At 41.3% G+C, this 23,917-nt stretch overlaps 1 protein-coding gene across 1 annotated transcript; it reads left to right on the top strand.

Moving 5' to 3' along the window:
- The first annotated feature begins 1,127 nt into the window (after positions 1 to 1,127).
- Positions 1,128 to 1,644, top strand: LOC308642832 (histone H2A.V-like). Its single transcript, XM_081282201.1, has one exon. It carries the CDS (start codon positions 1,195 to 1,197, stop codon positions 1,465 to 1,467), a length of 273 nt encoding a protein of 90 aa, XP_081138327.1. The 5' UTR covers positions 1,128 to 1,194; the 3' UTR covers positions 1,468 to 1,644.
- Positions 1,645 to 23,917: the final 22,273 nt, after the last annotated feature.

Here is a 23,917-nt window from a genome sequence, read left to right as displayed (position 1 = left end):
CCCCTTTACAGCACTATGTTATCCTGTGACCAGAGCTCCTTATTACCCTGACCACTTTCCTCTCAAAGAGTCATGAGGTAAAGTCTTCCCATCTTTTAGGAAATAGGAGATCTTTCTTATGTTCCAGTTAATCATCATAAGAAACTGTTCCTCACTGACACAGTGTCTCATCATCTATGTAGTCCATATTCCATTTGATAGACACTGCCATAACAGTGGATATACTCAGTAAACAATGAATTTTGTCTTCTGAGGGTTTATGGGATATTAGTTGAAATCTTTTAGTCTATAACAATACAAAAGTAGGATTCAGAAATAGGGCTGAAATCTGCTAACCCCAACATACTCCTTCAATGAATACTTGAAACATGTTCCAAATTATAACAAATTTGATTTCTTAAATTCTATTCCTACTAATTCCTAAGTGAATGAACTATCTATAAATCAAAGCCTATTACTGGATGGAAAGAAATTTCTGGATAAGTGAGATTTCCACAAAAGCAACAGAAAAGTAGAATTTTATTTGAGCAGGTCGACTAAAAATTGGAAGAACTGCTATATAGTGTTCTGAAAAAGAAACTGTAAAATTTCTTCAAAAGAAACTGTCAAAAATAGATATCAGAGTCAATATATAGATGAATCTAACTAGAATAATAGTCAAATAAAGGAGAATCACATCTGAAGTAAGCATTGAAAATATGCCAAAATGACAGGAAACAAAAATCATATCTGGGCTGGGGATGTGGCTCAAGCGGTAGCGCGCTGGCCTGGCATGCGTGCGGCCCGGGTTCGATCATCAGCACCACATACAAACAAAGATGTTGTGTCCGCCGAGAACTAAAAAATAAATATTAAAAATTCTCTCTCTCTCTCTCCTAACTCTCTTCACTCTCTCTTTAAAAAATTAAAAAAAAAATCATATCTATAACAACATGAAATGTAAATGGTTGAAACTCTTTAATCAAAAAAAAAAAAAAAGATTGGCAAATGGACTAAAAAACAGGACCCAACCATATGCTGATTACGAGACTCTCCTTACAGGTATAGACATCCCCAGACTGAAGGTGAAAAAATAAAAAAAATAACATGCAAATGGAGGCTGAAAACAAGTAAGAGTAGTGGAGAGCGGCTGAGGCGGCGCGGGGTGGCAGCGGGTGGTCGCGCGGCCCAGCGAAGGCAGAGGCGGCCGAGACCATGGCTGGAGGCAAAGCTGGAAAGGATAGTGGGAAGGCCAAGGCCAAGGCAGTGTCTCGCTCACAAAGAGCTGGACTACAGGTGCTGGAGCTGGCAGGTAATGCTTCCAAGGATCTCAAAGTAAAGCATATTACTCCACGTCACTTGCAGCTTGCAATCCGTGGTGATGAAGAGTTGGATTCTCTTATCAAGGCTACCATAGCTGGGGGTGGTGTGATCCCTCATATCCACAAATCTCTGATTGGAAAGAAGGGACAGCAGAAAACTGCTTAGAGGGTTGTTTTAACCAATCCTCTTCGTACTGTAACTGGGACAGAAGATAACAGTGGGGATATGTGGAATTTTTAAAAACAGTTAAATGGAAAGGCATAGACAATTACTGTAGACATGCTAAAAGAAACATTTGTATGTTCTTAGACTCAAAGTTTGATAAAGTACCTTTTCATGTGGTGACAGTGTGTGTTGATTGGCTAGGTTTCTCCAATATGTTTTATACAAAAATGGAATTGATAAACCATTTTTTACAAAATTATTGTCTCAAAATTGTTCTGTTCATGATGTATTGAAAATATTTTGCTCAGCTTTTGAAATTTTTTTAAATCACAATCGTTATTCAGAATAGTCTTAAAGTAGAAATTGGGAATATAGCTTTCTCATGATTGATATTCCATGTTATATTGAATGTTAGACGCTATCAATTTGTTATAATGCTCCATTATCTTATTATATACCACTAAGAAAGGAAAACTCCTTGAATTAATGCCATCAATTATAGGATACATCTCAATTTCAGAGATGTTAGAATATGGAAAAATATGCATTTTAAACTGAAATGGGGTAGTAGATTTACTAGAATCCTTTACTGAGTACTTACCCCGTGCCAGGCCCTGTGGTCAGTGCTTTACTAATCAAGAAATCTTATCCTCACATTATAGACATGGTTCCTGAGGTTCACAAAAATTAAATGATCTGCCAAAAAATATTTAGGACTAACAGAATATACACCTAGATCTTAATGACTCTAGAGCCCACACCCTTACCTAGATTTAATGTTAGATTTATCAAACCTTTCTGCTTTTGGCTTAAAATTTCAACTTTTGGTGGTCTTTTATTGATATAGTAACAGTAATTTGTACAATCTTTTAAAAATTATTTTTTGTTGTCAGTTTCTAAATAACTGTTAGAAGATTTAAGTTAATGTACTAATTAATGGTCCATCAGAAAATTCTATTTTTCTGTTTGGAAATCTTCATAAAGAAGGAAATTTTTGATGTTTTATAGTATAACACTATCAAAACAAAACTCAATTTTAAAAATATTTTATTATGGAAATCCTCACAAATACACAAAAGTAAGAGTAGTATCTGACAAAGTAGAGTAAAACCAAAATTAATCAGAAGAGACAATACTGGTTAAGGAATTATCCAACAAGATATAATAATTGTAGATAGTAAATATTTATGACCCTAATTTTGGTGTGTCTAGGTACATAAAACAAACTCTGCTAAATATAAAGAATCAAATAGACACCAATACAGTAACACAGGGTGATTTTAACACATCTCCCTCACCAATAGATAGGTCATCCAGACATAAACTAAGTAAAAAACTAAAAAATACTCTTAATCATATGGACCTAACAAATACCTATAGGATATCTCATTCATTAACAATAGAATTCACTCTCTACTCAGCTGCACATGGAACCTTCTCTAAAATAGACCATATTTTAGGACACAAAAAAAGTCTTAGCAAATTAAAAACATAGAGATAATTCCTTATATTCTCTTAGATCATAATAGAATGAAATTAGAAATCAATAATAAGATAAAAACAGAAATAATATTAAACCTGGAGATTAAAATACATTTTTGAATGAGGAATGGATTAGAGATAAAATTGGGGAAAAATAAAATTCTTAGAAACAAATGAGAACAGAGATACAACATACCAAAATCTCTAGGACAGTATGAAGGCAGTTGTAGGAGGAAAGTTTATAGCATTGAGTAACATTTAAAAAAAATAGAAAGATCCTAAATAAATAATATAATTACATTTCAAGGTCCTAGAAAATAACAAACTAATTCCAAAATTAGTAGAAGACAGGAAATAATTATGATCAAAGCTAAAATTAATGAAATTTAGAATAAAAAATACAAAGGATCGATATAACAAAGATTTGGTTCTTTGGAAAGATAAAAACAAGATTGATAACCACATAGTCAAACTAACCAAAAGAGAGAAAAGACCCAAATTAACAAAATTAGACATGAAAAGGAATATATCACCACCAATACTTCTGAAATCCAAGGTGGAAACTGAAAGAACTAACAAGGCTTGTCGTCGTCGGAGAAAATGGCCATTTATTGAAGAACAGCTCTGTATATTTATAGAGCTGGGGGTGGTTTGACAGTTATGACAGTTTAATGGTTGAAGGGTTTGACAGTTGGCATGGCGTGCTTTCTGATTGGTGGGTAAGGATCATGTGAGTCAGCAGGACTAGTCTGATTGGTGGGTAAGGATCATGTGAGCCAGCAGGGTTCACCATTAGACGGCTCTTCTCGGGAGGATGGGGAAGTTAGTCTTTGGAGCCAGGGCGGCTCCCAACATTCCCTGCTCTTTGTTATTAAATGAGAGTGGTCACTCATTCTGGCTGCTTCCTGTTGAGATGGGGCATCGTGGGAGAATAGGAGGGAAGTACGGACCCCCCACAGGAGGGCAGAGAGGACTGGTATAACTTCAGAAACCAGATCAAGGAAGGTTCTTTGCCAACACAGATCCATGATGATGTCAGTCCATTCGGCATAGGTCTCAACAGAGGTATCATCAGTAGCCAGGAGTTGGTAATTTCTGAGGAGAGGCTGGTTAAAAGCTTGATTAGAAATTTTTTACCCACCTGAGTCTGAATGAACTTTATGATAAAGGGAAGTAACAGGCACAGGGAGTTTTTATAGTCCAAATATAATGGGGTATCTGGGTCTGCAAGCTGCCTTGTTGGCACAAGGGGGGTTAAGTGTTCAGCCTTGAGCGGGGGCTTGGGCATTTGGGCTTGAAGCAAACAAGAACCAGACAGAGGGTTTGAGAAGCCAGGTCATCCAGCAGCTAACTTTGTTTGGCATGCTCTGCAGACCAGCCTGTCTCGCACCTAACACCCTCAATTCCACTCTTCATTCCTAGTCCAATCTAGCTCCCTCCCCTCTCTATTAAGGCTGCTCTTCAAACTCTCTTCTACCTGGGTGTCTCAGAAACCAGCTTGCATCTCTCTTTATCTTTCTCCAAATATCCCAGCTTTCCAAACCAGCTTGCTTCTCTCACTTATCACTGTTCCCAGCTTTCCCTAGTCACACCAAGAAAGCACAGGCTTTGTAATAAAGAAGGCAGCTTCTCCCATGGAAGATGGCCAAGGAAGGACGGTGGCCCACTGTTACCAGATTTCCCTTTGAAAGCAGTCAGATCTCTCCAGGTTTTATGTGAAACACCTCAACCTTAAATACTGATACTTGAAATTCTTACGAAACTGGGAGGGCCAACAAAACACACATGTTCCTCCTTAGGCCCAGAAGACAACTGGTAAAGTGCTCTCTTATGATAAAGGTAGTTCACACTTATTCAGGGGTCACCATGCTCCAGACACCTAAGTGGTTTGTCAGAAGGACAACACACAATGGTTCCACTACCAGCCAGATCCAAGCAAGTAGGGGGTCTGTAAGGAGGAGAAGGGGGTCTGGCTGGAGGGGGCCCTTAGGGTCACTTTCTTTGAATCTCCAGGTATAGGGCAAAGAGAGGGCCCTAGAGGGGCCAGAAATGAGGGGGAGCATTAGGAGAACCCATTTATGGAACATCCTCAGGTATTGGGCTAAGAACGGAGACATGGGAGAGGTGGAGCTTGAGGGGATCTTGTAGGGAGGGATGACAAGAATACTTAATGACAGTGCTCTGATCATTGGCTCTTCTGATGAAGATGTAGGAGCACCAGGCTTAAGCCTGGAAATATGCATCCATGGGTTAAGTTGGTTATTAGGTAGTTTGAGTTTGGCCACTGAGGGTGTACACATAATTACTTGAACAGGGCCCTTCCATTTTGGTTTTAAAGGGGGATTTTCCCCTGGTGGGTAATAGTAAACAAGTTGACCAGGTGTTAAGGAGGTATGGTTTTGAAAGAGACTGTGGTCAGGAAGGAGCCAGTCTTGATAGCGCCAGAGTTCAGAGCATAGATGGAAGAGGAGGGGCAGGGCATAGGTTTCAGAGATGGGTAGAGGTTCTGTAGGCAATCCAGGAGGAACAAGGGGATGGCCATACATGACTTCGAAAGGTGAGAGATTAGAAGGCTTCTTTGGTAAGGCCCTAATGCACAATAAAACCAAGGGGAGCACCTTTACCCAGTCCAGGCTTAATTCCATGGTGAGCTTGGTGAGGTTCTCTTTAAGGGACTGATTGGTCCTTTCAACCTTTCCAGAAGCCTGGGGGCGGGCGGTAAGGGCAATGGAAATGCCAAGAGAGTGAGCGTGCGTGAGCCAGTCCCTGAGTTATCTGTGAGGTGAATTCTGGGCCATTGTAAGCAACAAATCAACTACCCTAGAGGCCTGCTTGTTAGAAGTGGGAAAGGCATTTTATGTTTTTTACTCGGGGCATGTTAGTGAAATCAATCTGCCAGTCTGCAGCCGGGTATGACCTTGGGCCTGATGAGAAGGGAAAGGTTTAGGTTTTAATGGAGTATTGGTATTGGTTCTCTGGCAGATCTGACAAGCGGAAGTGATCTGTTGTAGGAGGGTCTTATTGCATGGGGAAAGGGTGAAAAAGGAGTGAAGGAAAGTAGTGAAGAAACTGGAAGAGTTTGGGGGAATCTTTGGGTCAATCCCCAGTGGTAATGAAGAGTAGCAGAGAGGAGGTAAAGCTCTGTAGGGTGGCTGATTGAGCCACTTGATTGGCCTTGGAATTCCCCATAGTAGTAAGGGAGGAGTCAGTTTGGTGGGCCTTGCAATGGATTATTTCCAGTTGGGAAGGCAGCCTGGAGGCTCATAGTAGGCCAGAAATAAGTAATGACTGCCGTCCCTCTAGTGGTCAATAGCCCCCTTTCTTTCCAAATGGCTGCATGGATCAGGATATGGAAGATGTATTATATAGGGAGAGGGATTTTTCCTCCACTAGTTCACATGCCCTTGTGGCAGCTATGAGTTCAGCTTGTTGGTTGGTGGTATTGGGTGGGAGAGGTTTTGCCTCTATGATGGATGAGAGGGAAACGACAGCATACCCCACCACTTTAACCCCTTCAAGTATAAGAGGGCAAGGGTCCCTCAGAAATGGTGGTAGGGCAGGGTAAAATCATCTCTAATACCTCCAGGCATTTGTGAATGGGATCTTGTGAGGGAGAAGATGGGAGGAGAGAGGCAGGGTTTAATGGAGAGCAGGGCTGAAAAGAGATGGAGGGATTTTCAAGGAGAGACAAGGAGGGATAGAACCCTGGAAGGAGAAAGTGACTGTAGCCCCTTATAAGTGAGGAAATCCTTTAGATGGTGAGGAGACGAGATGGTTAGCGGGGAGCCAAAGGTAAGCTTGCATGCTTCTTTCTGGAGGTCATGGGATGCTGCTAGGGCTCTGAGGCATGGGGGCCAGCCCCTGAGGGTGGGGTTGGATAGGTAGGCCACTGGTGCAAATGTGGGGCCATCCTGACCCAGAACATCCAGACTTTGTCCCTGTTTTTACATAGAGGGTGAAGGGTCAGGAGAGGTCAGGGAGATGCAGGGTGGTACCCAGAGGAGGGCCTTTTAAAGATTTGTAAAGAGCTTCCCTGCTGCTGAGAGTAGGGGTTCATCTTGGGGGCCCTTGGCCAGATTATATAGTGGCCTGGTGAGGAGGGAGAAATTCCAGGCCCTGAAGTACCAAACCCAAGAAGGATAAGCTGTTTTCTGTCTACTGTAATGGCCTTTTCCCCTGGAGAGATAGAGAACCCTAGATATGTGACCTCTTTACATGTTATTTGGGCCTTTTGTGGAAAGACCAATATCCCTTTAAGGCCAAGGAATTAAGTAGGAGAACTGTGCCATCTGTTGAGCACCCTTTGACGGGCTAGAAGAATTTGTAGAGGTTTGCAAGGGATGCAGAGAGCAGGATTGGATCGGAGCAAGAAGAAAGCCTGGAAGAGATCCCTTAGAATGGAGGGATCCAGGGACCCAAAAAGGGGCCATCTGCTTTGGTTATCTAAGGGATAAGTGGGCCAGGCCTGGATGCTATATTTGATCCAAGAGACATTATAGGGGAGAGTTGACCAGCAGAGAGGACACATTACCCATGTAAGGAGGAGGGAAGAGGACGCAAATGTGGTAAGAGAGAAGGAGGAAACTGATTTATTGGCAAAAGGGGCATCCCCGCTAGAACCAAAAAATCAGGAGTGCCTAAGTGGCAGGTTTGAGCTGCAGAGATTGGTCATCACTGAATCCTGACAGTCGAAGCTCTCGTCCTGGATGGAGCCTGAGCCATGGGAGACCTCGGCCAAGGCTTTTCAGGATCCCTCCTGGAGAGACCGGATACTCCCAGGGCCAGAAAGAGGGGAGAGGCAGGGCAAGAGAGAGGAAGGGGAGGGTAAGCGTCTCTCTCTAGCGGCTGAGTCTTAAAGATGAGAGGACTAGGACTTTCGAATCTGACCAAGGAAGGAGTCCCTGAGGGCCACCGTAGCCTTAAAGGCTGTGGTGGGGTGTTTTCCTCCCTGCAGGTGGGCAAAGATATTTGCCAGATGATAATCAACATATTGCAAGAGGGGGGATTCGGGGCACTGGGGGTGAAAAGATTGGAGATTGAAGGCCAAGGTTTGTCCAAAGAGGTGTGGACTATCTCAAGATCCCTGAGGAGGGACAGTCCAGGTTAAAGGCAAAAAGATATCCTTTAAATTTATGACCGAGAAGTGGGTGGCAGTGTGGGGGATCTGAGACAGCAGGGTGTATGGGTTGGGAACCAAAGGATATATGGGCCTAATGGAGGTGTTGATGAACTGAACTAGGTGATAGGACCCATTGGGCTTTTTTACCGCTAGTATGGGAGTAAGGGGAATGAGCAGAAAGGAGGTACCCCTTGCTAAGAAGGTCCTGAATAATAGGTTGTAGGCTCAGAAGAGCTTTTGTGGACAGGGAGTATTGAGCCTGATTGGGGAAGGTGTTAGGATCTTTGAGATGAATGTTAACTGGTGGGCAGGAAACAGTGGAGGGGGTGTGGGTATCCCATACAATTGGGTCAACCAGGTTCATAGGTAAGGGGTCCTTTTTAGTATGGTGTTTCATGTCAGCCTCACAAGTGGAGCAGAATGGCCAGTCTTCTGCCAAAAGGGCCAGAAAAGATGAACAGGCCGATTCTGGGGCCTGACTAATGCCAGGAGCCCAGATGTTGATTGTCGTATTGAATTTAGAAAGAATATCTCGGGGGAGCAAAGGAACTGGACATTGGGGCATAACTAGGAATGTCTGAAAGAATGGGAAGTTGTCTATGGAACAGAGTAATAGGGGAGTCTTTCTTGGATATATGGTCTTTTCTCCTACCCCGACAATAGGAGAGGTGGATGGCACTGTTTGCCTCCAGAATTCTGTCAGGACTGAGAAGGTAGCCCCGGTGTCAAGGAGAAAATCAACCTTGCGCCTATCCACCTGAATCCGCACCCTGGGTTCCTGTCTCATTATGGCCAGGGACAAAGACCCAAGGCTCCGTCAATTGATTACCATGCCCAGAAGGTCAGAAGGCCATAGGCCTCCTACGGGATCTAGGGCAGTCAGAGCCCCAATGACCTTGTTGTTGACATTTAGGGCATAGGGTACACAGAGTGTGTGGTGCAGGGCATGCCCTGGCCCAATGTCCCTCCTTGCCACACTTGAAGCAGGCACCCAGGGGGGTTTTGACCTGCGGTCATGGGCGGCGACCCGAGGAAGAATCCTGCAGAGCCTGGGTGAGCATAAAAACCTTAATGGCTACTGCCAAGATCTCAGTCTGGGGGGGGGGGGGTGGCAGGGCCTTGTTTGAGCTTTTTTAGTTTGGCCCAGATGTCGGGGTAGCTCTGCGAGAGGAAATATGTCATAAGGACATGATGGCCATCTGGGGTTTCGGGATCTAGATTACTGCTGAAGGGCTTTCGTAAGCCGATCCAGAAATTCTGATGGGATCTCTTGTAATTTTTGGAAATTGATCGCCTTATGTGCTGCTTTTTTGAGCCCAGCAATAATACATGTGGAGAATTGGTCCTTACTCTGTATGCCAGCTTGTGTATAATCCCAGTTGGGAGTTTGATCTGGGACAGCATGTGGCCCCAGAGGGTGATTGGGATTACCTCGGTGAGTTTCATCCGCATGGGCTCTGGCAAGTTCCCAGACTCTGGTATATTCCTCAAGAAGGAGAGTGTTTGGGGCTGGGGATGTGGCTCAAGCGGTAGCGCGCTTGCCTGGCATGCGTGCGGCCCAGGTTTGATCCTCAGCACCACATACAAACAAAGATGTTGTGTCCACCGATAACTAAAAAAGATAAGGTAGCAGAATACAACAGTTACTAATAGGGCATTATGTAAAATTGTGGATGTGTAACCGATGTGATTCTGCAATCTGTATTTGGGGTAAAAATGGGAGTTCATAACCCACTTGAATCTAATGTATGAAATATGATATGTCAAAAGCTTTGTAATGTTTTGAACAACCAATAAAAAAAAGGAAAAAAAAACAAAAAATAAAAAATAAATAAATATTAAAAAATTATCTCTTTCTCTCTCTTTAAAAAAAAAAGAGAGTGTTAGCCAATAACATATAAGTGGAGGACCCATTTAAACTCTCGGGACCTAGTTTGGGGGGGACCAAAGGTGTTGGCTGAGTCAGAGGGAGTACATGAGGGGCTAGATGGAGCCGACGGGGGAGGTGGGTAGAAAGGGGATTCATCTTCCGGATAGGTCGGGGTAAGAACAAAGAAGAGAAAAAGCCTCAACATAGGGGATCTCCTTCCACTTTTTTGAGCATTTGCAGAAGTTAAACAGATCTCTGAGAATTGCAGGATCTAAGAGTCCCAAAAAGCTAAAGCAATCCTTAGCAAGAAGAGTGAAGCAGGTGACATCACTGTACCTGAAAGAAATAAGAAGGCTCATTGTCATCGGAGAAAATGCCCATTTATTGAGGAACAAGCTCTGCATATTTATAGAGCTGGGGGTGGTTTGACAGTTATGACAGTTTAATGGTTGAAGGGTTTGACAGTTGGCACGGGGTTCTTTCTGATTGGTGGGTAAGGATCATGTGAGTCAGCAGGACTAGTCTGATTGGTGGGTAAGGATCATGGAGCCAGAAGAGCTCACCATTGGATGGCTCTTCTGGGGAGGATGGGGAACTTAGTCTTTGGAGCCAGGGCGACTCCCAACAGAAACTGTTTTTAAATTTATACTTCAAAAAGCAGAAACATCTAGAATATACTGATAGACAGTATATTCTTATAGAATATAAGACAAACTTATAGACACACAGGACCTACCCTAATTGAACTATGAGTATACAGAAAATCTAAAAAGACCAGTTTCAAGCAATGAAAGATTGAAACAGCAATTAAAAGCCTTCCAACAAAGAAAAGTCCAGGATCAGAAGGATTCTCAGCTGAGTTCTACCAAACTTTTAAAAATAACTAATGCCAATCTTTCTTAAATTATTTAATAAAATAGAGAAGGAACATTCCCAAATTCATTTTATGAAGCTAGTATCACTCTGATACATGAACCAGACAAAGACACATCAAGGAAAAAGACCAATATCCCTGATGAATGTAGGTACAAAAATCCTTAATAAAATATTATCAAACTACACTCAAAACATAATAAAAAGATGGTATACCATGATCAAGTGGTTTTCATCCCATGGATGAAAGGTTGATTCAACATATGCAAATCAATAAATGTAATTTACCACATAAATAGAACTAAGGATAAGAATCATTTGATGGCCCCTTAGTATACTGGATACAGCTGAGAAAACAGTCAGTGAACTTGAGAACCTATCAGCAGACACTTTCCAAATTATCAGAAAAATCCTTTGAAAAATTTCAGCGCCTATGCATGATAAAAATGCTGGAGAAGGGCCGGGGATATAGCTCAGTTGATAAAGTGCTTCCCTTGCATGCACAAGGCCCTGTGTTTAATTCCCAGCTATCTATATCTATATCTATATCTATATCTATATCTATATCTATATCTATATCTATATCTATATCTATATCTATATCTATCTATCTATCTACCTATCTCTCTCTCTCTCTGTCTCTCTCTGTCTCTCTCTGTCTCTCTCTCTCTCTCTCTCTCTCTCTATATATATATATATATATATATATATATATATTTATGATGGAGAAACTAGGTATAGCAGAAACTTAAGTCAACATTACAAAGCTGTATACAAAAAAAACCTAGAGCCAACTTCATACTGAATTAGGGAGAAAACCTGAAATCATTTCCTTTTTCAAAATCAGGAACTAGACAAAGATGTCTACTCTTACCACTCTTGAAACTAGCCAGAGTTAATTAGACAAGAGAAGAAAATTAAAAGAACATAAACAGGAAAAGAGTTAAACTAGTCTGTTTGTTAATGACATGATCCTATATCTAGATCCAAAACCACCACAAGAAGACTTTAAGCACTGATAAAAGAATTCAGTAAAGTAACAGAATATAGGATCAACATACAATGATCAAGAGCTTTTCTATATACCAATAATGAACCTGCTGACAAAGGAATCAGGAAAACTTCATTGTAATCTCAAAGAAAAAAAATATTTGGGAGTCTCTAACTAAAGGAGTAAATGAAAACTATAGAACACTTCAAGGAAGAAAATGAAGAGGACTTTAAAAGATAAAAAGACCTCCCATGTTCTTGAATAGGCAGAATCAAAACTGTCAAAATGATCATTTTATCAAAAGTATTGCACATATTCAATTAAAATACCAATGACATTCTATACAAAACTAAAACAGTCCTAAAATTTATTTATAACAACAACAAAAGATCAGAATAGCCAAAGCAATATTGAGCAAGAAGATCAATGCTGAAAGCATCACAATATAGGACCCCAAATTGTACTACAGAGCTATAGTAGAGAAACCAGCATGATCCTGGCATATAAACAAACAAACAATAAATAAATAACATATAAGCCAATGGAACAGAAGATAGAGAGAAAAACACACATAGTTAACAGTAATCTGATACTCAACAAAGATGTCAAAAATATGTTGAAGAAAAGATAGCCTTTTAAATAAATGAAGCAGGAAAACTGGATGTCCATATGTAGAAGAATGAAAAGAGAGCCTTATCTTTCATCTTGTGCAAAAGTCAACTTCAAATCCATCAAAGACCTAGGAATTAGACCAGAAACTTTGTAACTTCTAGAAAAAAACACAGAGCTGATACTCTAACATATTGGCTTACAAGGTTCCTTAATAGGCAAATTAATGTTTATAGAAATGCAATTCACAAGAGTCAAGTTATGAAACAAGTCCAGGGTCCCATCAACAAATGAATGGAAAAAGAAAATATGGTATATATACACAATGGAATTTTTTTCTCAGCCATAAAGAAGAATGAAATTATGGTTGCTGGTAAGTGGAAGGAACTGGAGAACTTCATGCTAAGTAAAACAAGCCAGACTCAGAAAGTCAAGGATTGAATGTTTTCTCTCATATGCAGAAGCTAGAACAAAATAAGAGAACAAAAGGGTGTGGGGGTAACCCGATGAAATTAGAAGGGATATCAGTGGTGTAGAGGAAGGGAATTGAGGGAAAAGGAGGCGGGATGAAAAAAGGGAGGAACTGAGGAATGAAACTGACCAAATTATGCTATGTACACATATGAATATACCATGGTGAATTCTGCCTCTATGTATCTTTATAAAGCACCACTTTAAAAAGAATAAATATCCCACGATTTGGGAGGCTGATGCAGAAAGTTCACAAGTTTGAGGCCACCCTCGGCAACTTAATGAGGCCCTAAACAACTTAGCAAGATCCTGTTGAGGATGTAGCTCAATGGTAAAGTGCTTCTGGGTTCAATCTTCAGTACAAAATTAAAAAAGGCAAGGAATACATAGAAAGAAGAATAGCAGATTAGAGGTAGGGGTTCAGGAGCTGGGAGAAGGGGAGGGAAAGAGGAAGTACTAGGGACTCAAATGGAACAAATTATATTCCATGCATGTATGATTATGTCAAAATGAATCCCACAATTATATGTAACTATAATTTACTAATAAAAAACATAATAAAGAGAAAAACAACGGTCAAGAGAATGCTAAGTCAACCCAGAAATTGGATAAAATGTTTGTAGAACACCTATCTGGTAAACATCTGTGATTCAAAATACACAACCCTTCAAACTTAACAATCATAAAACAAAAAACCCAGTTAAAAAAGTGGACAAAAGACACCTGAATGGGGGCTGGGGTTGTTGCCCAGTGGTAGAGTGCTTGCCTAGTGCAGGTGAGGCACTGGGTTTGATTCTCAGCACCACATAAAAATAAAATAAATAAAAATAAAGGCAATGTGTCTATGTACAACTAAAAAATATTTTTAAAAAGACATCTGACCAAATAGTTCACCAAAGATATACAGATAACAAATTAGAATATGAAAACATGCTCAATATTATATGTCATTAGGAAACTGCAAATTCAAATAGCAAGGAGATACCAATACAAATGCATTAAAATGGACAAAATCTAAAACACTGACAACATCAAAAGCTGATGAGGATATAGTGCAACAAGAAGTTTCATTTACTGATGACAGAAATACAAAATGGTATTGCCAACAGGAAGACAGTTTCTTGCAAAATTAGTCTACTCTTTTTTTTATTGTTGGTCGTTCAAAACATTACATAGTTCTTAATATATCATATTTCACAGTTTGATTCAAGTGGGTTATGAACTCCCATTTTTACCCCGTATACAGATTGCTGTATCACATCAGTTACACTTCCATTGATTTACATATTGCCATTCTAGTGACTGATGTATTCTGCTGTCTAACCTATTCTCTACTATCCCCCTTCCCCTCCCCTCCCCTCCCCTCCCCTCCCCTTTTCTCTCTACCCCCTCTACTGTAAATCATTTCTTCCACTTGTATTATTTTTCTCTTACCCCTCCTTTCCTCTTATATGTAATTTTGTATAACCCTGGGGATCACCTTCCATTTCCATGTGATTTCCCTTCTCACTCCCTTTCCCTCCCACCTCTCATCCCTGTTTAATGTTAATCTTCTTCTCAAGCTCTTCATCCCTACCCTGTCCTTGGTTACTCCCCTTATATCAAAGCAGTCATTTGGCATTTGTTTTTTAAGGATTGGCTAGCTTCACTCAGCATAATCTGCTCTAATGCCATCCATTTCCCTCCAAATTCTATGATTTTGTCATTTTTTAAAGCAGAGTAATACTCCATTGTGTATAAATGCCACATTTTTTATCCATTCATCTATTGAAGGGCATCTGGGTTGGTTCCACAATCTTGCTATCGTGATTGTGCTGCTATGAACATCGATGTAGCAGTGTCCCTGTAGCATGCTCTTATTAGGTCTTTAGGGAATAGACCGAGAAGGGGAATAGCTGGGTCAAATGGTGGTTCCATTCCCAGCTTTCCAAGAAATCTCCATACTGCTTTCCAAATTGGCTGCACCAATTTGCAGTCCCACCAACAATGAACAAGTGTACCCTTTTCCACACATCCTCTCCAGCACTTGTTGTTGTTGGACTTCATAATGGCTGCCAATCTTACTGGAGTGAGATGGTATCTTAGGGTGGTTTTGATTTGCATTTCTCTGACTGCTAGCGATGGTGAGCATTTTTTCATGTACTTATTGATTGATTGTATGTCCTCCTCTGAGAAGTGTCTGTTCAGGTCCTTGGCCCATTTGTTGATTGGGTTATTTGTTATCTTATTGTCTAATTTTTTGAGTTCTTTGTATACTCTGGATATTAGGGCTCTATCTGAAGTGTGTGGAGTAAAGATTTGTTCCCAGGATGTAGGCTCCCTGTTTATCTCTCTTATTGTTTCTTTTGCTGAGAAAAAAACTTTTTAGTTTGAGTAAGTCCCATTTGTTGATTCTAGTTGTTAACTCTTGCGCTATGGGTGTCCTATGGAGGAATTTGGAGCCCGACCCCACAGTATGTAGATCATAGCCAACTTTTTCTTCTATCAGATGCCGTGTCTCTGATTTAATATCAAGCTCCTTGATCCATTTTGAGTTAAGTTTTGTGCATGGTGAGAGAAAGGGATTCAGTTTCATTTTGATGCAAATGGATTTCCAGTTTTCCCAACACCATTTGTTGAAGATGCTATCCTTCCTCCATTGCATGCTTTTAGCCCCTTTATCAAATATAAGATAGTTGTAGTTTTGTGGATTGGTTACTGTGTCCTCTATTCTGTACCATTGGTCCACCCGCCTGTTTTGGTACCAGTACCATGCTGTTTTTGTTACTATTGCTCTGTAGTATAGTTTGAAGTCTGGTATCGCTATACCGCCTGATTCACACTTCCTGCTTAGCATTGTTTTTGCTATTCTGGGTCTTTTATTATTCCATATGAATTTTATGATTGTTTTATCTATTTCTACAAGAAATGCTGTTGGGATTTTGACTGGCATAGCATTGAACTTATAGAGAACTTTTGGTAATATCACCATTTTGATGATGTTAGTTCTGCCTATCCATGAACAGGGTATATTTTTCCATCTTCTGAGGTCTTCTTCTATATCTCTCTTGAGGGTTCTGTAGTTTTCATTGTATAGGTCTTTCACCTCTTTTGTTAGGTTGATTCCCAAGTATTTTATTTTTGGGGGGGATATTGTGAATGGAGTAGTTGTCCTCATTTTCGTTTCAGAGGATTTGTCGCTGATATACAGGAATGCATTTGATTTATGCATGTTGATTTTATATCCTGCCACTTTGCTGAATTCATTTATTAGCTCTAATAGTTTCTTTGTAGACCCTTTTGGGTCTGTTAGGTATAGAATCATATCATCTGCAAATAGTGATAATTTAAGTTCTTTTCCTATTTTTATGCCTTTAATTTCTTTCATCTGTCTAATTGCTCTGGCCAGTGTTTCGAGGACTATGTTGAACAGAAGTGGTGAGAGAGGGCATCCCTGTCTTGTACCAGATCTTACAGGGAATGCCTTCAATTTTTCTCCATTCAGAATGATGCTGGCCTGTGGCTTATCATAGATTGCTTTTACAATGTTGAGGTATGATCCTGTTATCCCTAATTTTTCTAGTGTTTTGAACATAAAGGGATGCTGTACTTTGTCGAATGCTTTTTCTGCATCTATCGAGATGATCATATGGTTCTTATTTTTAAGTCTATTGATGTGGTGAATACCATTTATTGATTTCCATATATTGAACCAGCCTTGCATCCCAGGGATGAATCCTACTTGATCATGGTGCACAATTTTTTTGATATGTTTTTGAATCCGATTCACCAGAATTTTATTGAGGATTTTTGCATCTAGGTTCATTAGAGATATTGGTCTGTAGTTTTCTTTCTTTGAAGTGTCTCTGTCTGGTTTAGGCATCAGGGTGATGTTGGCCTCGTAGAATATATTTGGAAGTTCTCCCTCTTTTTCTATTTCCTGAAATAGCTTGAAAAGTATTGGTGTTAGTTCCTCTTTAAAGGTTTTGTAAAACTGCTGTATACCCATCCGGTCCTGGGCTTTTCTTAGTTGGTAGTCTTTTGATGGTTTCTTCTATTTCCTCTATTATTATTGGTCTGTTTAGGTTGTCTATATCCTCCTGACTCAATCTGGGCAGATCATATGACTTAAGAAATTTATCTATGCCTTCACTATCTTCTATTTTATTGGAGTATAAGGATTCAAAATAATTTCTGATTATCTTCTGTATTTCTGAAGTGTCTGTTGTGATATTGCTTTTTTCATCCCGTATGCTAGTAATTTGGGTTCTCTCTCCTCTTCTCTTCGTTAGCATGGCTAAGGGTCTGTTGATTTTATTTATTTTTTCAAAGAACCAACTTTTAGTTTTGTCAATTTTTTCAATTGTTTCTTTTGTTTCAATTTCATTAATTTCAGCTCTGATTTTAATTATTTCTTGCCTTCTACTTCTTTTGCTGTTGTTTTGCTCTTCTTTTTCTAGGATTTTGAGATGAAGTATGAGATCATTTATTTGTTGGTTTTTTCTTTTTTTAAGGAATGAGCTCCAAGCAATGAATTTTCCTCTTCGAACTGCTTTCAATATGTCCCATAGATTCCGATATGTTGTGTCAGTGTTTTCATTTAACTCTAAGAAGTTTTTAATTTCCTCCTTAATGTCTTCTATAACCCATTGATCATTCAGTAACCTATTGTTCATTCTCCAAGTGATGCATGATTTTTCCTTCCTTCTTTTATCGTTGATTTTCAGTTTCATTCCATTATGATCAGATAAGATGCATGGTATTATCTCTACTTCTTTATATTGTCTAAGAGTTGCCCTGTGACATAATATATGATCTATTTTTGAGAAGGATCCATGTGCTGCTGAGAAAAAAGTGTAACTACTTGATGTTGGGTGGTATATTCTATATATGTCAATTAAGTCTAGGTTGTTAATTGTGTTATTGAGTTCTATAGTTTCCTTATTTAACTTTTGTTTGGAAGATCTGTCCAGTGGTGAGAGAGGTGTGTTAAAGTCTCCCATGATTATTGTATGGTGGTCTATTAGACTCTTGAACTTGAGAAGAGTTTGCTTGATGAACATAGCTGCACCATTGTTTGGGGCATATATATTTATGATTGTTATGTCTTGTTGGTGTATGGTTCCCTTGAGCAGTATGCAGTGTCCCTCTTTATCCCTTTTGATTAACTTTGGCTTGAAATCTATTTTATTAGATATGAGTATGGACACTCCTGCTTGTTTCCGCAGTCCATATGAGTGGAATGATTTTTCCCAACCTTTCACCTTCAGTCTATGTATATCTTTTCCTATCAAATGCGTCTCCTGTAGGCAGCATATTGTTGGGTCTTGTTTTGTGATCCATTCAACTAGCCTGTGTCTCTTAATTGGTGAGTTTAAGCCATTAACATTTAGGGTTATTATTGAGATATGGTTTGTTCCTCCAGCCATATTTGTTTATTAATGTTACTAAACCTGATTTGTTTTCCTCTTTGATTACTTTCCCCCCTTTACTGTCCTACCTCCCACTGTTGGTTTTCAATGTTATTTTCCATTTCCTCTTCCTGTAATGTTTTGCCAAGGATTTTTTGAAGAGATGGTTTTCTAGCTGCGAATTCTTTTAACTTTTGTTTATCGTGGAAGGTTTTAATTTCATCTTCCATCCTGAAGCTTAATTTCGCCGGATACACGATTCTTGGTTGGAACCCATTTTCTTTCAGTGTTTGAAATATGTTATTCCAGGATCTTCTAGCTTTCAGAGTCTGTGTTGAGAGATCAGCTGTTATCCTGATTGGTTTACCCCTAAATGTAATCTGCTTCTTTTCTCTTGTAGCTTTTAAAATTCTCTCCTTATTCTGTATGTTGGGCATCTTCATAATAATGTGTCTAGGTGTGGATCTCTTATGATTTTGCACATTTGGCATCCTGTAGGCTTCTAGGATTTGGGATTCTGTTTCATTCTTCAGGTCTGGGAAATTTTCTCATATTATTTCATTGAATAGATTGTTTATTCCTTTGGTTTGGAGCTCTGTGCCTTCCTGTATCCCAATGACTCTTAAGTTTGGTCTTTTAATGTTATCCCATATTTCTTGGATGTTCTGCTCATGGTTTCTTAGCAGACTTGCTGAGCTGTCTATGTTCTTTTCAAGTTGAAATACTTTGTCTTCATTGTCTGATGTTCTATCTTCTAAGTGATCTACTCTGCTGGTAGTATTGTCAATTGAGGTTTTAAGTTGGTTTATTGCTTCCTGCATTTCTAGGATTTCTATTTGTTTGTTTTTTATTACCTCTATCTCCCTGTGAAATTGATCTTTTACTTCCTGTATTTGTTTATGTAGTTCCTTGTCAAAGTGATCTTTCATTGTCTGATTTTGCTGTCTCATGTCTTCCTTGAGACTCCAGATCATCTGAAGCATGTATATCCTGAACTCTTTATCTGACATTCCATCTGTTGCAGCTATTACCTCTTCTAAAGTTGAGTTGACCTGCATTGCTTGTGGTCCTTTCTTTCCTTGTCTTTTCATACTGCTCGCGTTTCTTTCTGCTTGGTGAAACTGTTGTGTTTTTGAAATTTTCCCCCTATTTATTTATATTGCTCTTGTATATTTGGGAGATCTCCCTTGCAAGGTGGGTAGTGGCTGTGCTCCTCCTCTAATTAGGGTGATCTATCTACCACACTGGTTGGTCGCAGGTCTGCCCACCCTGCAGGCGCAGGTGGCAGCTCTGCTCTGCCCCCACTCCAATTGTGGTGACGTAACTACCACGCCCTCGGGTCGTTGGTCCTGATCCGGATGTGGGCGGCAGCTCTGCTCCGCCCCTACTCCAATTGGTGTGACGTGTCTACCACGCTGGTCGGCCTCTAAGCCTGTTCCGCCGGTGGGTCGCAGTTCTGCCTACCTTGCGGGCTCGGGCGGCAGTTCTGCTCAGCCCCCACTCCCAGTGGGGGTACCTGACTGCCTCTCCAACGGGTCGCTGGGCCTTTTCCGGACATGGGCGGCGGCTCTGCTCCACCCCCACTCCAACCAGTGTGACGTGACTGCCTCAGTGTTACTTGTCCACCACACTGGCAGGCTGCCGGGCCTGTCCTGCCAGTGGGTCGCAGGTCTGCCTATCTTGCAGGCTCAGATGGCAGCTCTGCACAGCCCCCACTCCAAATGGGGTGATTTGGCTACCGCGCCGTCGCGCCGTCGCGCCGTCGGTTTGCTAGTCCTGTTCCAGGTGAGGGCGGCTACTCTCCTCGGCCCCAGCTGCAGTTGGGGTATCGTGATACCACGTCAGCGGGTCACTTGGCCTGCTCTGGGCGCAGGTGGCAGCTCCACTCTGCCCCCCAGGCCCCCACAGCCCCAAGCAGGACCCGGAACGAGAAGCAGTCCCCGCAGGTTCCCCAGCCCTGGGCCAAAGCAGCTTCGGGAGCCAGAACCCGGCCTCTCCGATCCCGGCCATGCTCCACTAGGAGCAGGCTCCACAGAGGGCCCCCCGCGGGTTCCCCAGCCCCAGGCCAAAGCAGCCCCGGGAGCCCGAGCCCGGCCGCTCCAAACTCTCCCAGCTCGGTGCACGTTCCGCTGGGAGCAGGCCCAAAGACGCAGTCCCCGCGGGCTCCCCAGCCCCGGGCCAAAACTCTTCCAGGAGTCAGAGCCCACCCACCCCTCAGCGCACGTTCCACTTGGAGCTGGCCTCAGCACGCAGTCCTCGCAGGTTCCTCAGCCCTGGGCCAAAGCAGCCCGGGGAACCAGAATCCGGCCGCTCAAAGCCCGGCGCACGCCTTGCCAGGAGTGAGCCCCGAGGAGTATTCTCCTCAGGTTCTCCAGCCCTGAGCCTGAGCGATCTGTCTGCGAGACGCAGGCAAATACCAGCCTGAAATCACCTGTTCTGTAGTTGAATGAGCTGAGATCAGTAGAAAACAGGGATGATTACATCAGCTCTCCAGGATGGCGGCTGCTGTCCTCCTCCGTGGTCCGACCGGTGTCGAGAACTGAACTGGACCGCTTCTCTCCTCTGTCTCAAAGCCGGAACTCAGCACTAAGCATGGCCATTGCACCACTGGCAGGAGCCCCCAGAATCCGCATTGCTGTACTCCCGCTCCGGTACCTCGCCGCTACCCAGCGCTCGCCGCAGACTCCATCCGCGGGGTGGTCCGCTGACCAGGCTCTGCTACCCTCCGTGCGGAGAAATCGCCCGCGACAGAGCCCCCGCAGCCGAACCCCGCGCGATGTAAATCCGTCCTCTAGATTCTGGAGCACCTCAATTTCACTGGAAATTCCCAACAAGGTAGCCTTCAGCCGTTTCACCTCGTCTTTCTCCCGCACAGTGACGCGGCGCACTGGGGTGATGCACTCCCATCGCCGCCATCTTCCCTTCCCTTAAAATTAGTCTACTCTTACCATACGATCCCATATTTGAGCTATTTTGTATTTACACAAGTGAGTTATGTCCAAATAAAATATGTACATAAATATTTATAGCAGTTTTATTTCTAATTTCCCAAGCCTGAAAGCAACTAAGATGTCCTTCAATAGTGGAATGGATAAATGATTTATGGCACATCCAGACAATGGAAAAATTTTAAGCACTAAAAAGAAATGAACTATCAAGCCAGGAGAAGACCTACTAAGTAGGGGAAGGCAATCTGGAATGGCTACATACTATATGACTCCAACTACAAGACATTCTGGAAAAGGAACAATATTTTTGAAGAAGGTAAAAAGATGAATGTTTGCCAGGGGTTAGTGGGGAGGAAGAAATGAATAGATAGAGCACAAAGGATTTTTTAAGTCAAAGAAACTAGTCTGTATGATATTGCAGTGGTGGATACATGTTCTTATATGCTTGTCCAAACCCACAGAATAAACAACAGAAAGAGTGAACTCTAAACCAGGTGCAGAGGCACATGTCTGCAATCTCAGTTACTTGGGAAGCTGAGACAGGAGAACCACAAGTCAAGCCCAATCTTAGCAACTTAGCAAGACTCTTGTTTTAAAAATAAAACAAAAAGGGCTGAGGATACACCTCAGTGGTAGATGCTTGCTTAGCATGTATGAGGCCCTGGTTCCATCCTCCATACAAGAGTGGGACGAGAAAATGAGTGGAGTCTAATATAAACTATGAACTTTGGGTGGTGATGATATATCACTGTGGGTTCACTGACTGTAACAAATGGACCCCTCTGGCACTGAATGCTGATACTGAGGGAGGATATGTGTGTGTGTGGGAGAGGGTAAGGTATACATGAGAACTCTATATCTTCCACTCAATTTTGCTGTGAATCTAAAATTTTCCTGAAAAAAAAGAGACTATCTTTAAGAAAAGAGAACATCATTTTGGAATGTTGGAGAGATTTCTGTTTTCTTCTTATATGAAGGGGATTGTCATGGTATCTGGTAGGAGTCAGTGACACAGTGGCACACATCACTTTGAAGATTCTAATACTCTTTGGACCCATGTCAGTTTGGATTCTGCTTTTCCTAAAGACCTGGCATTTATTCATTCATTCAGTGCTGGGAATTCAATTACTACTGAGTCACATATCCAGGCCCTTTGATTTTATTTTTGAGACAGAATCTCACAAAGTTGCTTAGGGCCTCACTAAGTTGCTGAAGCTGGCCTCAAACTTGTGATCCTCCTGCCTCAGTCTCCCATTTGTGAGATTACAGGCATGCACCACTGTACCAGACAAGACCTAAGTTTTAAATTCAACATCCAAGCATCATCTTCTTACTGTTGAAACTATCTTCAGGTGTGACCTGACCACTTTACTCTCTTTTCCATCTTCATGAACCCAGTAGATCAACTAATCTTTCTGAAACCTTTTCTCCTGGTCTGTGGCTTTCCAACTTCAAAGGAGCAGAGCCCTGAGGTTTTATCATTAAGGAGAGGATTGTTGGTTGGCTGTTTTGTTTGTTTTTGTTTTCCATGTGTCAACAGCTCTTATTTCCTAATGTATCTTGTACCCTTCCTATGCCCAAATTTTATGTAATAGGGCCATAATGGGCCACAAGTATTTTTGTAATAGACTATCTGCTCTTGTTGAAAAAGGGCTATTCACACTCAAAGGGTAATAAAAATTTAGTATGCCTAATTGGAAAATAAGAATCATGAAATTATGAAATTAGAAGACACCTTATAAGTCATTTCACATAGCATGACTATTCCATAAGTAAAGAAACTAGAAAAGGCACACAGGTAGCTAATAGCAAAGCTAAGACCAGATAACTCTCACTGTCCATTCTAATCCAGTATTATTTCTACTATCAGCACAGAATGGACTTCTTGATAAAGTTAATAAAAGACTTCCAACCATAATAAAAAGGCATCTATCTTTATTTTAAAAATGAAATGACTATATTTTTAAATCAATAATGTTATTTTTTTTTACTGAGGTTGTGCTTTATCTCCTGATATTCTATCTTATATATAATAGGAATTTTGCTCTCCCCAAATTACTCACATATGAAAATAAGTTCAAACAAAAAATTTCAAATGCCATCAGGTGTCAAACCAGAGGACTCACACATAAATAAGATTCTCATTGTCTCTAGGTAATTTATCATTTAATGAGCCCAAGATACCTGTGAACAACCAGCTGAAGTTCCCTATAATAAGTGTAAAGAGAATGTTTTGGGAACCCAGGCAGAGAGTGGCACATCCTACCCGGAAAGAGCAGGGGTGGAGGCCCTCACTGAAGAGGCAGCATGTGAGCTGCTTATTGAAGGATGAGGAAGATTTCACGAGAGGGAGGAGGTCAAGGAGGTGGAGAACATTCCAGGCAGAGGACGGAACATGAGCAAAGCAGAGAGGCATGAAAGTGCTGGCTATTTTTGGAGAAGAGAGATTAGACTGAAGAGCTTGGAAGATAGGATAAAGGAAAGGAGAGGGGGAGAAGAAGTTGGAAAGTTAATTTGGAGTAAGATGAAGAAACTTGAATGCCATGTCAAAATTTGAGCACAATATCAATCTAATGGGTACCAACAAAGGTCGTCAGCTGTTTCAAAAGATTCTGGTAGTGGTGCCAGATTAGAGAGAAGTAGGGAAACTGGGTAGGGGGCTTCTGGAAAAGTCTAGCAAGACATTTGAACCAAGGC

Source organism: Spermophilus citellus, assembly GCF_964194105.1.
Source record: "Spermophilus citellus genome assembly, chromosome: 2".
NCBI lineage: Eukaryota > Metazoa > Chordata > Mammalia > Rodentia > Sciuridae > Spermophilus > Spermophilus citellus.
The sequence above is the reverse complement of the archived record's forward strand: the minus strand, read 5'-3'. Positions and strand labels throughout refer to the sequence as shown.

What these genes read in the sequence shown, in the direction of transcription:
- LOC308642832 (XM_081282201.1), top strand. Translation starts at nt 1,195, where the DNA reads ATGGCTGGAGGCAAAGCTGGAAAGGATAGTGGGAAGGCCAAGGCCAAG.